This window comes from Chelonoidis abingdonii, chromosome 26 (assembly GCF_003597395.2).
Source record: "Chelonoidis abingdonii isolate Lonesome George chromosome 26, CheloAbing_2.0, whole genome shotgun sequence".
NCBI classification, from domain to species: Eukaryota; Metazoa; Chordata; order Testudines; family Testudinidae; genus Chelonoidis; species Chelonoidis abingdonii.
In genome coordinates, this window is record NC_133794.1 from 4852046 (window position 1) to 4868897 (window position 16852).

The 16852-nt window shown below is 55.3% G+C and overlaps 1 protein-coding gene across 2 annotated transcripts in view; it reads left to right on the forward strand.

The window, feature by feature from the left end:
- Positions 1-16664, forward strand: part of DCAF15 (DDB1 and CUL4 associated factor 15) — a 17376-nt gene extending 712 nt beyond the window's left edge. Inside the window, exons 2-13 of one of the 2 annotated variants that reach the window (XM_032780365.2) lie at positions 822-919; positions 1110-1245; positions 2316-2422; positions 3664-3803; positions 4285-4455; positions 8004-8621; positions 10207-10298; positions 12176-12304; positions 13157-13242; positions 13610-13714; positions 14173-14288; positions 15707-16664. In XM_032780365.2, the coding sequence (XP_032636256.1) occupies positions 822-919; positions 1110-1245; positions 2316-2422; positions 3664-3803; positions 4285-4455; positions 8004-8621; positions 10207-10298; positions 12176-12304; positions 13157-13242; positions 13610-13714; positions 14173-14288; positions 15707-15762 (1854 nt within the window). In that variant the 3' untranslated portion in view covers positions 15763-16664. Of the gene's footprint in view, positions 1-821; positions 920-1109; positions 1246-2315; positions 2423-3663; positions 3804-4284; positions 4456-8003; positions 8622-10206; positions 10299-12175; positions 12305-13156; positions 13243-13579; positions 13715-14172; positions 14289-15706 lie in introns of both variants that reach the window. The other variant, XM_032780364.2, reaches the window with a different exon arrangement.
- Positions 16665-16852: the final 188 nt, after the last annotated feature.

The window sequence follows — 16852 nt, forward strand, 5'->3', positions numbered from 1 at the left end:
GGTGGGTCATTGGCAGGGGGCTCTGGGGAGGGACATGGGGCAGGGGGTGAGGGATTAATTGACGACTGGGGTGCAGTCCTGTGAGGAAAGGTTGGGGGGCTCATTGATGGGGAGCCCTGAAAGGGGAGAGGAGAGGCTCCTGTGAGGGAGTTTGGCAGGGGGGAGCTCACTGAGAAGGGGCTGCTTTGCAGGGGAGGGGGGGTTCCCACAGGGAGCTCTGTGAGGGGAGAGGGGCGGGGGCTCTGTGAGGGGCAGTTGCACAGGGAAGGGGGGTCTGACTGATTGGGACTAGGGTGTGATTGTGGGAAAGGGGAGGGTCTCGGGGAGGAGCAGTAAGAGGCTCTGAAAGAAGAGAGGGCAGTTTCTACAGAAGTGGGTGAAATGATTTGAGCAGAGAGCTGGGGATAGAACCCCAGGGTCCTGGCTCCCGACATCTCTCCCCACCCCCAGTTCATTAGACCCCACTGACCTAGGAGTCTTGGCACTTAGTTTTCTATGTCAGCCTCTGTTCTGCTGCCCTGACCCTGCAGCGAGGTTGCTCCGTGCAGCCATTGCCCCAAAAGTCCCAGCCCTGGGGGCTGCGATGATGACTTGTCAGGAGAGCCCAAGGGCAGCAACTAATGTGGTGACCGTTACCGGAAATAATACCCCTGACTGCAATATCTGCTCACATAGCCCTTGTCTAGCTCAGCTCCTTCCTCACACTGGGGTCGCAAGCAGAAGGCATCTACGGGTAGAAATTCAGGACACGTTTTGGGTTGTCTTGAGCCCACTTCTTGTTGGATGTACCCCTGAGCCTCTGACACTTACCTTCTTTCCAGATCAGCGGGCAGCTTTCTCCACGCCTCTTCCGCAAGCTGCCCCCAAGGGTGTGCGTTTCCCTGAAGAATATTGTTGATGAAGATTTCTTGTGTGCAGGGTAAGATGAGGCATTTTGCTTTGGCAGGTTGGCAGGGCCATCCATCGTTCTCAGCTTGACTTCCATTGTGGGCAGGTGGGGGGCAGACAAACTCATGGGGAGTTTCCCTGCCCAGCAAGTTTGGCGAGATGGGGATGTGAATGCATATGAATGCTCTGGGCTGAGCTATGATCATGTTCTTATCTTCCAGACACATCTTCCTCGGCTTCTCCAAGTGCGGGAGGTACGTCTTGTCATATACCAGCAACAGCGGCGACGACGACTTCTCCTTCTACATCTACCACCTCTATTGGTGGGAATTCAACGTGCACAGCAAGCTGAAGCTGGTATGTATGATGCCCCCAGTCTGGCACTGGAGGAGGGACGGCTCCTGAAGCAACTGAGCATGGTGAAGGGTTCACAAGGAATGAAGACCCACTTCCTGCAGATATTCCCCCTTTGGGCTGTGATCCAGAGGGATCGAATGTTAAACAGGGTTAGGTGTGGCTGGTGCTTGGAAGGGAGATTTCAAAGGAGAACCCAGAAGGGGAATTGGGGATTCAGTAGGGGACACTCTTTCCTTTGAGTCATTGCCCCTGTATGAGACTAGAGGGTGCTGTGTTGACCATTGTTGACCAGTCCGGTTGTAGGAGGTACTATGGTGCAAAAGGCATCACCTTTTAAACAAGGCATAAAACTGACTTCTCGATCGGGTGCAATTTGCTAGAGTTGAGGAGCTGCTGTCCTCAGATCCCTAACCAGCTCATTACATTTTGCCTCCCTAAATTTCCCCCACGGTTTCAGTTCTTCCTGTGCTAAATGCTAGTGCAATGTTGCTGTGCCCTGTCAAACTACTGTTGTGCTTCACCCCAGAGGCAGCTGTATGCAGTGATTCTTTTATGTAATCAGTTTGTAACGATAAAGCATTTTGAGACCCTCCTGAGTGAAAAGGGGCATCCAAAATGTAAAATCACCTATCTTCTCTGTGCCAAACCAAACATCTTTCAGAGACTGCCTGTTCTCGGCTAAGGGTATGTCTACACTACGAAATTAGGTTGATTTTATAGAAGTCGATTTTATACAGTCAGTTGTGTAGGTCGACGGAACTGTGTTGGTTGTATAGACACATTGCTTATAAAATTGACCTAATGCAGCTAAATTCGACCTAACCTCATAGTGTAGACCAGGGCTAAGCCTCTTAAAAGACCTTCCCAAGTAACTTGGGCCCTATGAAGAGTGACAGAGACCTGTGGCACCTTATGGACTAACAGAAGTATTGGAGCATGAGCTTTCGGGGGTGAATACCCACTTCGTCAGGCCCTACAGTTGTCTAGTGGTGGTTCTAATTCCAGATCCCACTGCTTGGTCGTCTGTTTTTTCACATCAGGTTTCAATCTGATTTGCTCTGTTCCCGTAGGTGCGACAGGTTCGCTTGTTTCAAGATGAAGAAATCTACAGTGACCTTTACCTGACTGTGTGTGAATGGCCCAGTGACTCCTCCAAGGTCATCGTCTTTGGCTTCAAGTGAGTTCCATTGAATGAGCCCATCTTGGGGGATGAGGGAGTGAATTGGCCAGAATTTAAGTTCCCTCCTGCACTCCCAGCTTCACATCCTCCCATAAAAAGTTAAAGACTGAGGCACCCCTAGCAAATTCTTCATTGCTGCTACCAGCCTCCTCCTTGAGGTTTCTGGGTGATACAGTCCTGCCTCTTTAAAATAGTTATAAATACTTCACGTAACACACAAGTATAGGACTGACAGCCTTGGAAACTGATGTCTTCGTCCTAGCCACAGATTGGGTGCAGCCTGGTCAGCGCAGACCAAGCCTTTCCTTCAGCCTCCCCCTGCCTGCGGGCATACACCGTCAGCTCACCCCAGCCCTAGAAGATGGCGTGTCTAAGGCTGTCAGGAGTGGGGAAGTGGTGCTTTGGGATATTAAGGGAGAGCTATGGCTCATTTACACTCCCACCTCTTCCTGAGCTGAATCTAAGGTTGGAAGAGCCAAATGCCCTGACCTGGCAAATAAGAGAGGCTGGTGGGGTGCATCTGCTGTGGTTGGTTAGCAGAATACAAACTCCTGTCGAAAGAGGCTGCATTAGGGTTCCAGATCAGGCCACTTATCAGTTGAAATCGTTTGACTTCCCTTGTTTCTTTGTTCACGTTTTGAAAAAAAAAAACTGTTTTGTTCTCCATCTGTTTTTAATTACTCTAAATATTTAGTTTGTGTGTGTTAGATTGGCAAAGACGGGTGTGTTTTTGCTTTTTCCTCTGCATTGTATTTGTTTGTGATACGATAGTGCCTAGAAACCCTAGTCATGGGCCAGGACCCCATTGTGCTAGGCGCTGCACAAACTGAACCAAAAGACTGTCCCTGCCCCGGAAAGCTTGCAATCAAAGTAAATGTTGACATTTTAATCACCTAAGCAGTAACTGGGAGTGGGGCTGGAAGCTCTCAGTGTAATGTCACTGCATGTGAAACATGTTCTTAAATATCCAAGAGCAATTCAGTCCTGCCTCTTAGCCCCGAGGCTCTTGTAAAAGAAAAAGAACAGTTTAATTTAGTAGCGGCTCCAGTTTTGATTAAACTCTTTGAAGAGAGAATCTCATCGCCCCCTCTCCCATGTAACGACTGGCTAATAGGCCTGATTTGCAAGCTAGGACAGAGACCAGGGATGGAAGATGTGGGTTTAAAAGAGGGAGATGAGGGTTTGAATCCCTGAACTTCTCTGAAAGTGACCAAAGGTGTCTCCTGTCTCCCTGGCAGCACACGCTCTGCAAACGGCCTGCTGATGAACATGATGATGATGAGTGATGAAAACCATCGGGATATTTACATCAGCACGGTGGCCATGCCCCCACTCATGTACTGTCCTGGCTGCAGGGATATGGCCCTCGCACATCCAGGTGAGCCAGGGAACGGTTCCCTAGCTGTAGAGAATATGTTCACCAGGGAAGCTGATGTGCATCTTCCTAAGGGGGTCGGATGAGGCAAGCCGTGACGCTCGGAGGTTTGGTGAAGGTGGGGTGATAGACTTGGTGATGGGACAGAGTGAGGTCTCCTGATTTATTTAGGGGACAGTTGGGACTCCTGGGTCCTCTTGCCAGCTCTTCCACTGACTTGCTGCATGATCTTTGGGCAAGCTTTCATCCTCCATGCCTCAGTTTCCCCATAAGCTCACACAATGAGGATAATGTAATCGGGCTCCTGGTGGGATTTGTTCAGTGTTAGTAAAGGAAATATTCTTACCCTGCCAGGTGATAGGCATGTTCAGTGTGGGTGACTCTGGGACTGACTGCTTGTCTCCCATGTGCTATCTGACCCCCAGCTATTCTCGTCTTTTGGGCAGGGATGGTCTCACTTGTCCCTCTTCTTGTGTGTTCTCAGGGGACCCAAACGCCCACTGCCTGCAGCACGGCTTCATGCTGCACACAAAGTACCAGGTGGTCTATCCTTTCCCCACATTCCAGCCAGCCTTCCAGCTCAAGAAGGACCAGGTGGTGCTGCTGAACACCAGCTACTCCCTCGTAGCATGTGCTGTTTCCGTACACACCGCAGGTAAGCGCCGCGCCTCTCTGGGGCAGCTGGAACTGGAGAGTGCTAACGTGCATGGATTTCTTTCTGGGAAGAAGCCGTGTTCGGAATTCCGGGCCTCGCTGGGTGTTTCAGCAAGGTCAACAGCAAGGCTTTGGATGTGTGGGGATGGCTGCTTAGTTTAGTCCATCTAGCCAGGGTATCTTCTCTCCCTCATCTGGAATTTGAAGGGACCATTAGCGCATCGAGTCTGAGCTCCTGTATAACACAGGCCAGAGAACTTCATTGCCATCCTTCTCTTGCAACCGGCTTGAGCATCGCAGCTACTGAGTGTGGTGCTTTCAGCAACCCCCAGGCCTGTGGCTTGGCCAGGGGTTGGAAACTCCTGGCTTCAGAAGGAGTGTGAGGCTGTGAAACCACTGCTCAGAAGGAGGAACAGGGGTCGGTGGAAGGTCAGGCATCTTGCAAGTCACTGGGCGTAGAGATGAGTAAGTGGTGCGCAGGAGAGCTGGCAGGCCCAGCTTCCCAGGGTAATGTAGGGCATCCTTTGTAGCCTCAGGTGGTTTCAAGGTACATCAGACCTCAGGTTCTCATTCCCCCATTTAACAGCTGCTGAACCACCTAAGAACAAAGCAACCACCTCGGCCTTGTTGGAGTTTGGATTTCCAGCTTCAAATGGTCTCAAGCACTAACCTCGAGGGAGGGAAGGATGGTCTTATGGCCGCTTTCTATTGCAGTAGGGCCCAATGGCCTGCTGTGCCAGGTGCTGCACAATCAGATGTCCCTGCCCCAAAGAGCTTGCAATGTAAGAAAACCAGCAGAGGAAGTGTGGGGGCCGGGGGGAGGGAGCCTCTCAGTTTATATGTAGTAGACCAGAGGTCTCAAATACACGGCCCGCAAAGTTATTTGCTGCAGCCTACCAAGCTCCCCGCCTGCCCCCCCGCACACCTGCGGCCACCTAGCTCCCCTCCCCCGCCACCTCCCCTCCCACCCCAGCGTGCCACGTCTCCACTCCTCTGCCTACCTCCAGGTGCTTCCTGCTGCCAAACAGCTGTTTGGCAGCGCTTAGCGTTTTCCAGGAGGGAGAGGGAGAAGACGGTGGCGGGGGGGGCGGGATTTGACGGGTTGGGAATGGGCGACTCTTGAGAGGTGGGGGAGGGTAGTGGGGTTCAGTGATGAGCCCTCAGCCAATTACTAGTCCTCGTGTGGCCCTCATGGTGGATTGAGATCCTGTAGCAGACAGTGTGGTCTGGTGGCTGGGTATTGGACTGGGACCCAAGAGACCCGGGTTCTACTCCTGTTCTACCACTGACCTGCTGGTTGATCCTGGGCAAGTCACTTCCTCTTCCCCTGCCTTAATTTCCCCATCTGTAAAATGGGAAGGATGATACCAACCTCCTTTGTAAGGAACGTACATCTGAGAAATATGTACCTACTAGCATTCGCCCCATTGTAGAGACTGAAAATAATACATACCCCTAGTGCAGGACAGGAAATTCCAATATTTAGAAAATTGGTTTTCCCCCGATTCTGTATATCAGTGGTTTTCAACCCGTGGTCTACAAACAGTCTAAGATTTCCAAGGGGGTCCACACCTCCATTTGAAACTTTTTAGTGGTCCACAAATGAAAAAGGTTGAAAACCACTGCTGTGTATAATCCAACTCATTAAAATTTGAGGAGAGCTCATTGACACAGCATATTTTAATATATTTAAGTAACTTGAGTAGTGAGATTAGGTTTTAACATGGGTGGTTGTCATTTCAAATTTAATCTTAGATGTATTTTTAAAAAGAAAATGTATTTAAATTAAATAAGTTGTTTTCAATAAATGCAATTTTTAAAAAGAATCACTTTTTATCACTGATTGAAAGGATTGAGAAGTGCTTTGAGATCTGCTGATGAAAAGTTAGAGCTAGTGATTATCCACACTGTCTACCCCCTGAGATTGCAAGGGTTAATATGTGATTGTAAAGTGCTTTGAGATCTTTGATTGCAAGCTGCTGTAGCAATGCACAGGTATGTTGTCCAGATCTCGCAGCCTGGCACAATGGGAGCATGTGCTGTTCCTGGGTGCCAGGAACTGGAGCAGCCTAGTGAGGCCCTCACGGCTTGGCTCAAGGTAGGTGTCCCATACCTAAGGACAGCATGGAAGGACGTGCGGAGATGTGGAATCTCCAGCATTGAAGGTTTTTAAGAGCAGGTTAGACAACCCCCTGTCAGGGATAGTCTAATACTTAGTCCTGCCATAAGTGCAGGGGACTGGATTAGATTCCTCTCGAGGTCCCTTCCAGTCCTACAATTCTAGGATTCTATGTTTGGGTGAGAGAAGTTGATAGTGGAGCAGAGATTTGGTGGGTGAGGTGGGAGGCATGTAAGGGACACGTAGGGGAAGGGCCTCAAAGGGGAGAATGTGATGCAGGGACATTAAGTCTCTTTCTCACTCACCTACGGGTGGTTGGAAGCACGTGACATGCTGGTTTCCCAGTGTTTTAGACATTGGAAGAGGTAAACTTGACCCATGTTAGCGAGTACTGTAAAGCCGTCCTGGCTTCCTCGGGAGAGCAGCCCAATGTGTGTAATGTCTCATTTTACAGAGAAACTTGCTGCTAAAATGAGGACACCGGGTAATGCTCAAGGGGTGAAACTCACACCCTACTGGCAGGACGGGGAGTTTTGTGGAGGGTATATTAGAGATTGAGTTGTGTTATTCTAGGGAAATCCTGGTGTATCGACAAGCATGTTGGAGAGTCCAGAGCAGGACACTGGGAGTTGAGACTCCTGGGTTCTGTTCCCAGCTGTGCTCCTGCCTCTGTCACTGGCTCACCGTGTGACCTGGGGCGTGTGCACATTTCTGCGGCCAGGACCCGCCTCCTTTGTGCAGGAGCTCTGGAGGCTCAGTTCTTTAACGTCTACAAAGCACTGTCAGATCCCAGAGACCCAGCCTCAGGGAGCGGGCAGCTGTTTTGTGAATTAAGGCTTTGCGTGTTCATTTCTCCTTAAAACCAATGGGAAGTGGGCAGCCGACCCCCTTCGATGGCTCTCCGAATCTCAGCCAAACTCTGAAATGATGTGCCTAGGGCTTGGGAGACCTGAGTTCAGACTCCGTGTGTGATCTTTGCCTTGGTTCCCCCTGCCCTGCCTCCCCAGGGGGTTAGCAGGGGAAATACATTAAAGCTTGCGAAGCACTTTCAGGTGCGCTGATGGGAAAGCGTTGCCCAGGAGCCAGGTGGTACTGCTGACCCCGGATCCTGACTGTCTAAACGAAGGCAGAGTTCTAATATTCCATCCGAGTATCTGCCAGCGTCTGACAGAAGAGGGCACATGTTACAGGTGAGGATCTGGGACCTGAGGTGCAGAGAGGCTGAGTCACAGCACGGCAGTGGCAGGGCCCAGGAGGGGAATGGTTTGTGTGCCGTGCCCATCACTCTGGTATTGGGGCATTCGGTGCTCTATCCACTAGACCTTGCTGCTCCCACTTGGCCAGTGGAAGATGCTGAGGGATGTCTCCATGGAAACTGTTCTCTGTTGCCATGGCCTCTTTAACTCCTTCCTCACCTCTCTCTGGTTTAGAGGACAGCAACTTCTGCCAAATTCTCTACGACAGAAGGAACCAGCCCCAGTCACCCCACGCCGGGGCTTGTGATGCTGCAGGTGCCATGCGGTGCCCAGCGGGTGCGGAGGAGCGGATGGAAAGAGATGGCTGCCCTTGCCGAATGGCTGCCACGCCATCGTCCGCCTGCAGCACTTCCCAGGGCCCAGAAAGCCCCATCAGACCCATGGAGCTGTCGCCAGCCGTGGCCAAGGCGAAAGAGTTTGTGGCCGATATCTTCCGGCGGGCCAAGGAGGCTAAAGGCTCGGCCCCGGCGGAAGAGGAGGAGGTGGGTGGCGGCCGGTTTGAGTGCCGGCCTGCCCAGGAAGCCAGCCCACACAGATCACTGTCCCAGGGCCCCCCTGCTGATGCACCGTGGGAGGCAAGGCCGTGCTCAGGGCCCTCTGGGAGTTATTGCCGCCTGCATCATGGCCTCTCGTCTCCCAGGGGAGACCGAACTCCAGAAGGGGATCAGCCCCCGAAAGATTCTCCCCTTGCCGGAGCGGAGCTGGAGAGCCAGCCAGCTGAGCCCGGCTACGTGAACTACACCAAGCTGCGCTATGGCCTGGAGCCCAGTGACCTGGCGGAGCCGGAGGATGGTAAGCAGGCTTAGGGAGGCCAATCCACTTCTCGGTGCAGGGACCGACTCGCCCAGGGGTTGGGATTGCGCGTAGGGCTGAGCTGACTGGGAACTCAGGGGTTTTCGGCTGGAGCCCGGGTCCTTTCACCCCTCAGTCTGCTCGTAATTGGACTTATGTAGATTGTAATTGAGTGTTAACAGTCTAGTGTCCAGCCCGTGTAGTGAGTTTGGGTCTCCCTCTGGTTCCCAGCAGTCAGGCCTCCATGCTGCTAAACCACCCCACCCCAATCCTTCCACCCCCCAGTGCTACGAGGCCATTTTGCTGGAAGCCTCAGTGGAGGGGCTGAGGACTGAATAGGCTACGGAGACTGAACTGCCCCTTGCCCCTGTATGGGGTCCCTGCAGGGCACAGCTGTGCCCACTTTGCATTCATGGTGTGGATTGGGACTCCTCTTCTCCACCACCCTCCAGTGCTGTGGGCTGGAGACACCCCCCTGGCTAGTTCCTGGTTCGGTAATGCTCAGAAGGGGTCTCGTCCCCTCCCTTGGGGAGATCTCTCCATAGCAGCCTTGGGGCACGTCTCAGGCTCTGAAGCCTGGGCTGGGGCGGGGAAGCCAGAGCTCCAGCTTGAGCCACGTTTGGAGGCTCCCTGCCAGCTGCAGTGTAGGTGTGCCCTGAGCGGCCAGTCTCTGCACAGGTGCCGAAAGGTTCCCTCCACCCCCACCCCCAGCTCCTTGGTACAGCACACGCCTGGCCCCAGGCTGCCAGAGCAGTTCTGGTCCTGTCACGTTCGTCACTGCAGTCCCTCCCATACCAGCTGGCACAGATTTGCTCTGGCACTTGCTCTCTTCCCTGGCGCAGTGAGCAGGAGGCTGGTTAATGAGGCTCTGAGAGACCAGAGCACTTGCCTGCCCCAGAGTCCCACCCTGGTCTCCGCAGCACATCGATCGGCTGACTTGCCAGAATCTTCCCTGACTTGCCTAAATGGTCCTGTCCCAGCTCATGGTGACTGAAGGAGGACGTCTTAGTTAATTGCCCTTGTCCCTCTTGGGAAGGTGCCAGTTCACTTCAGTGGGTCCAGCTTTTTGTAATTAGCTTCTTTCCCTGCCCCATCTCTGCTCCCCACCAACCGCTGGCCCAGCCTGGTGCCTTAGGTTGCATTGCCCAGGTGTAACTGGAGGCAGGTTTTATTTGTACCACGGTAGCACCTAGGAGCCCCCGGCATGGGCCAGAACCCCACAACAAAAAGCCAGTCCCTGCCCCCCAGGGCCTACTTGCAAGACAGGAGTCATAGCATCTGGCTCGTTCCCCCAGAGCTCAGTCGACTCTGTAGGGCTGATGGGAGCAAGAGCTCTGGTCACCAAAGCTAGCTCGGAAATGCATGTGGAGAGGATGTGAGAGGAAGAGCCACTCCTTGGACTGTATCGCACTAAAGCAGGGGGCTGAGACCAGTGGTTTGTTCCTGCTCCCTTAGCAGCCATCTCGATTCCCAAGCCTCTTCCACGGGGGCGACTTTGCAGACCCCTTTTCTGGTTCCTTGGGATTGCAGGCCCAGGCCCTTCGCCAGCCACGTGGCCTCTGCCTCACGCTGCCTTCCCTTTCAGAGTACGAGGATGACAAGATCTCGCTGCCATTTGTCGTAACTGACCTGAGAGGGCGAAACCTCAAGCCGCTGAAGGAGAGAGCCATATTCCAGGTCAGATGTGGCCTCGGGCTCTGGTCCTGTCATGGGGGGGCTTTAAGGGACACTCTCAGCTCGAAATTAGTCAGTTTCAAATAATGAGCTGATGCTCCCGCAGCTGCCTTTGGATGGCCTGGCCGGTTTTGGGGGGTTGTTCTGCCATGTTCTGTTACCACTGAATGCATTTGATCTTGCCGTGTTGCTGGAAATGGAGGATTTGACCACGTGATGCACGAGGCAAAGGGGGGAAGTATCTGACCCAGTGCTGTCAGCTTAGGTGTCAGGCGTAACAATGGTGTGTGAGACGCTTGCAGACAGAAGTGTGTGTCCTTTCTAAAGCTTTCATCAGCCTCTGCTGTTCCAGAGAGATGTAGTCTCCATGGAGACTACAAGTCCCAACATGCAGTGCTGTGTCCAGAACCAAGTGTCGCATTTTAAGGTGTCAATTCCAAACCTGGCAGCTGTGAGTAATACCCTGGGGCGAAAACTGACCACGCTGCCCCACCTCCAGTCAGCCTTCCCCAGCGAGGCAGCCGAACCTCGCTAAGTTCACAGACGCTTTCTACAGTCACAAAAATTCTGATTTTTCACCTTCTGAATGGGCTGGGCTGGAGGCAGATGCCTCCCTGAGAGAGGGGAGCTTACCCAGTGATCTGCTGGGGGAGGGAAGTGTGAATGAGAGGCAGTGTGCTCTAGTGCAGGGGTTTGCAGCGTTTTTCTTTCTGAGCCCCCCACCCCCCCCATGCTATAAAATCTCCACAGCCCACCTGTGGCACAACTGCTTTTCTGCATATCCACACCAGGGCCAGCATTAGGGGGTAGCAAACAGGGCAGTTGTCTGGGGGCCCCACGCCACAGGGAGCCCCATGCAGCTAAGCTGCTCAGGCTTCGGCTTCAGCCCCAGGTGCGGGGGCTCAGGGCCTTGGGCTTCAGCTTTCTGCCCTGCGCCCCAGTGAGTCTGATGCTGGCCCTGCTTGACAGGCCCTCTGGACCCCTGGTTTAGAACCACTGCTCTAGTGGGCAGAGCACTGGCCTGGGACCCAGGAGACCCAGCTTCCATTCTTGACTCTGCTGCTGGTGACTGGGCGAGTCGTGCTCCCCGTCTGCACCGTGGTGGGGACTGTTCCTGATCGCCTCTGTAAAATGATGACCAGCACTCGGTGGGGGGATTACTCAGGAGCAGGTCTGTTCTGAGGAGGGCTGCTGAATCAGCACTGTGAGGCTTCGTGGCCATGGTTTCTGTCCACCGTTGGTCGTAAAAGATTCTGCCAGCCAGAGAGGTGCCCCCGTCCTATCCGTCTCAGTGCTGATGGACTTGGTATGGAGTCTACAGGCTCCAGCTGAGATGGGGGCCTAGAGCACCAAGCGCTGAACAAAAACCCCTTGAGAGCTCCTCCCTGACGAGCTTACAGCCGAGATAAAGGGCACAAGAGGTGAAGCCCACACGGTCACACAGGGAGTCTGGCAGGGCTGGGAGTCACACCTAGGTCTCGGGGAGTCCCAGCGACTCCCTGTAACCTGGCTGCCAGCCCCGTAGGAGGTAATGGGCTCGTGCATGGGGGCAGAGCTCAAGCCTGCAGTTAAAACTTTGTTCACAATTCTGGTGATGGGTGAGCTGAGTCGAATCTAGCTTGTGCCCAGGTTGATCTTACATAGCTAGAAACTTGGAGCAGCATGTGTGTGTCTGTCTCAGCGCAGAGCTGTGGGGTGAGAAAAGGGGCCCTTTCTGCGGAGTCCCATCACTGGGTGGGACTGGACTTTGAGGAGTGAGTTCCCTGGCTCAGACATAAAGCTTTCTAACTAGCCAGGACCTGCTTAGCACAGCTGGGCTGAGGGTGGGGACTAGGGAGAAAAAGCTGCTGAGGGATCTGGGTTCTCCGCTCCCATTGCAGGGCCAGTACCTGACTGTGGAGCAGCTGACTCTGGATTTTGAGTACGTCATTAATGAGGTGATCCGGAACGATGCCTCCTGGTCCAGGCAGTTCTGCTCCTTCAGCGACTACGACATCGTCATCTTAGAGGTGAGTGCGCGAGAGCGTCCCTTCCCCCACGGAGCCAGGCGAGCCTCATGCTGCCTAGCGAAGCCGTCGGGCGGCGTTGGAACGGGACCGCTTCCGGCTGCATGACCTGAGAGCGGCAGCGCCCTGCCTGGGCTGGGAGCCAGCACAGAGGAGTAACCCCCAGTGGCTCTGCCGGCCGCTCTTCCAGCAGAGTCGTCAAACTTCTCTGTTGGCTACTACATACTGGAGCAAAGGACTGGCCAGAAGCCGGAGTGCTCCTGCTGCAATGAAACCCATTGCAGTAGCCCTCCTCTGTAACAGGGCGTGGCCAGTGGGCTCCAGGCCCTGGGCGCTCGGCATTGCATGCCTGGGTCCAGTCTGTACGTGGCAGAGTTGAGGGGGCTCCTTGGGGAACTGAGTGGAGAGGAGAGATGGTCTGGCCAGGTGTCAGCCTCTGCATTTCCCCTGGCTGCTGCACTGGGATGGGGGGTCAGTGTGGGGATCTTGCTTCCTGCTGCAGCACCTGGCGACTGACTGCTCTGGGGGTGGGGCTGTTGGAGCGCCTGATTAACCTAATGGGAGGGGGAGGGGGAGGAGGGGTCAGCCTCTCCCTTTGGTGCTGCTGCTTCAGATTTCGCTCCCATTTCTACTGTCTTGACTCTGCAGTGCCTGGTGTGTGGTGGGGAATCCCAGTGGGCAGGTGTCTCGTGTGCACATCAGCTGTGTGGCTTAACAGAGAATCCTGGGCTCTGGAGGTACCATCCAGGGCTAAATACAACCAGGCCACCCTTCCTTCTGCCCGGCCCAGCGTGAGCCATGCACAGCAGTGCTCTGTAACCTCCCCGAGTCAACTGTCCAATCCCCTCCCTCTAGGTGTGTCCAGAAACCAACCAAGTCATAATCAATATTGGATTATTGCTCTTGGCCTTCCCATCTCCTGACGAAGAGGGCCAGCTTAGGTGAGTTCAGCCGCTGCCGCACTCCCCCTGCGACGTCTCTCCAGCCCCTCGGCGGGTGCTTTTAGGGAACCCCTATCCCCACAGAAGGGGCAGGAACTGGCGTAAAGGGAGGTCATGGGGAGCAGATGCCGGAGGAGTTTGTGGGGGAGGCGGAGTCTGGGAGGAATTCCAGCAGCAACAGGGCGACCCCCTTGCCAGAACCCCTCCACCCAACCTCAGTCCCTAGCGGGCTCCAGGGGTCCTGGTAACTGCCCAGATTGACCGTGGGGCTTGTGTGCCATGGGGTTTGGGGAGGAAATGGTTAATTTCTAGCCGACCCCTATTCTAACCTGCCCAGGCCGGTGTGTGTCCTGTGCCTCCCCTCCAGACCAAAGACCTATCACACCAGCTTGAAAGTGGCCTGGAATCTGAACACCGGCACCTTCATCACTGTCAGCGTGGGAGACCTCACAGAAGTCAAGGGGCAGACCAGGTGCGTGGCCATGGCCAGTGCCTGCTGGGGTGAGCTGGGAAAAGACGCTCGCTCCAGAGAGCTGGGCTGTGGGGGCCGAGTCCCAGATCCTGGCACTGTCGGACCTTTGCTGGTTAGACTCGAGCCCTTCACTGAGCCTGTTGCCATCTCAGTTCAAACCTCCCTTCTCCAAACCAAAGTGGCCCTGCCTTCCAGTGTTCTCCACTGGGAACACAGCTCCCTTCCACCTCCCCTGAGCTGGGGCGTCTGCGTCCGGAGTGCCCTGCCGCTGCTGACCTCCGAGCCTGGGGGTGTGGGGTGTCCGGGGATCTGACCAGCCCCAGAACTGCTTGGCGCTTGTGTTTGACAGCACTAATACAAACTGCCCAGGGCGTTGCCTCTGGGAAATCACAGGCTGGGGCCTCGCCCCAGGACGGGCCCCTGCTCTGCCCACTCACGGTGCTGTCCTCTGTCCGCAGCGGCAGCGTCTGGAGCTCCTACCGGAAGAGCTGCGTGGACATGGTGATGAAGTGGCTGGTGCCGGAGAGCAGCGGGCGATACGTCAACAGAATGACGAACGAGGCACTTCATAAAGGTACAGCCGGGCACTGAGCCCTGGAGGAAGGGGCTGCCCAGCTTCCCTTCCAAAGGCTAGGGGTCTCCTAGCCAGGCCTGTGTGAGAGAGAGGGGCTGGGCAGGGTGACACAGCACGGCTGGCTGCCTGCTTCAGATCACCTTCAGCCCGCGGCTTCCCCAGTCTGCTGACCTGCAGAGCCCCGCTATGCTCCAGCCTTGCCAGCCTGCCTGGGAGGGCCATGGAGCCCTGAACCATTCGCTTGGCTCCAGGCCTGTGCTCTGCACCCCTGCCAGCAGGAATGTGGCGCTGCAGCTGCCTGGGGCCTGGGTGAGCTGTGCGCTGTGCTGCTGGAGGCTGGATCTCGGGGAAGCTGCTCTCCGTTCCAGCTCAGAGGAGGTGAAGCATGTCTGGGCTGTGCTGCCAAGGACGCGGTTCCCTCCAGAGCCCAGCGGGGGGGCCTCTAAGCTCCCTGGCGTGTTGCGGGACGGTTACTTTCTGCTAGAGCATGTCCTGCCCCAGACTCCATGTGTGGGGCGTCCCTCTCTGCCCTCTAATCTCGAGCTACCCCAGGAGGTACAAACGGGGGAGGCTAACTACCCAGTCACGGCTCTTCGCTTCGTGGCCCCCGGTTAAACTCCCCACCGGAAATAATTGTGTGCTCCTAGATCCCTGTATATTGGTGAAGGCCAGGAGGGGCTGCTGAGACCCTTGCCCCCGGGATTCCTGTAGCCGGCCCATGGCTAAGCTTGGGCAGATGGGTTAGACACAGAAGCCAAACACCCAGCAGTTCTGGTGCAGATGGAGTCTGACCAAACCCCTCCCAGGCTGGACCCAGCTGATCCCATAGCGAAGCTCTAATGGGAATGGGGGGAAGCAGGGGCAGCTGCCCAGGCTGTTCTGGGGCTTGGTCCCCACCCTCTGGGTGCGGGACTGTGTCCCATCTCTCCAGGGCCTGCTGCTCCCTCCACCTGCGCCCCACGTGTCTCCTGATTGCAGCTGAGCACGGGCAGGCCAGAGGACTCCTGACCCACGGACGGGATTCTGCGCTTGGCTGGCAGCCGAGCCAGGCAGAGCTGTGCCCGTGTCAGTAGGCAGGGGAGGGCAGAGCCGTGCCGGGGGATATGGGGCGGGCATGGCAGGCATGCCATGCTGGGCTTGAATTGCGAACCTCCAGCAGGACCATCTCCTGCACTGAGCGCGCCCCTGGCTTGACTCCTTGCTGCACGGTGGCTTGTAGCCACACTGACACTTGGCCCAGGCCCTGCGGGGATCCTGCTACCTTACTTTGCCATCAGTGTAGTGGAGAGACTTGGATCTTTCCCCCACCCCCAACGCAGCCCTGGGCATGACCCCCGCCCTCATCTGCCCAGCCTTGGGAGTGGGGAAATGGCCACGGAGGAGCAGCTCCTTAAACCCACCTGCTCTTCAATCTGTAGGCTGCTCCTTGAAGGTCCTAGCAGACAACGAGCGCTACACCTGGATCGTCTTGTGATGCGGAGGCGAGCCCGGGCTGGTTCCTGCCGTACTGTACGTCGGATTTAACTACCTCCTCCTGGTTGAGTTTTGTTGGGTTTTCATTTCTCTTCATCCTTTTTTTAATTAGAGTAACTCGTGCTTTTGCTGAAAGTGGCTGGAAGTAGGAGTATTCCTAGGGGAGGGGGAAATGCCTGTCGGCTCAGGGCCCAGCCCAGCGTCTCCTCTGGGGTTGGACCACGAGTCTCTTGCCTTTGCCAACGGCTACGGGCTGCTCTGCCTGCCGGTGGCGTTTCCTGTGGTGCACATGCTCAGTTGGGCTAGCGGGATGCTGTGGGAGGGGACCTGACCCTCGTCACCGTGATCTGCGGTGACATAGCAGTAACGTGCCCTGGCACTTGCTGCTAGGGCAGGGGTCCACCCTTTCTGGCGATGGGGCAGCCTCGTCCTCCGGCTTGGGACACCACTTTAACCATCTCCTTGCTTACTGGAGACGGTGAATTCTTCTAATACTGCTTCGGCCGCGTGCTGCCAAAGCTGTCAGCAGCATGCCTGGCCCCTGGGGGGAACGACCCTCGCAGCCCCTCTCCTGGGACCGTTCAGGTGTTATTGAGGGGGTGAGAGGGCAGCATTCCAGTTTCCCCAGGGCATAGCGGGATCCTGTGGCTGAACAAATCTCCCACCCTCCAAGGGGCCAGACTGCCCGGTTCTGTTCAATGTCTATTTAAGTGTCATTCTCTGTTCAGTGTTTAAGGCACTTTTTCCAGTGGAGGAGGTTTTTCCTTTGAGTCCAGATAACGCACCTCTCCCCCGCCCGCACACTTTGTGGATCATTCCACATCCCTGGCCCCACTGTTAATCATTTAGTTTCTCCTCAAATGGGCTTTTGTTTCCCTGTAATAAACGTTTTAATTTCCAAGACTTGGGCTTGCGTCGCTTTCTGCTGCGGGCGCAGGGGAGGTGCCTGCATGGAGTGCGTGTGCCGTGCAGCTCTGGGGTCACTTCCCAGCTCCACCACAGACTGGAGCGGAGCTGCCGTCCAGGTGTGCTGAGCACCACATGACTGGGCTGTGCTCTCAAGGATTAGCGAGAAGCCTTCTCGAGCGCGA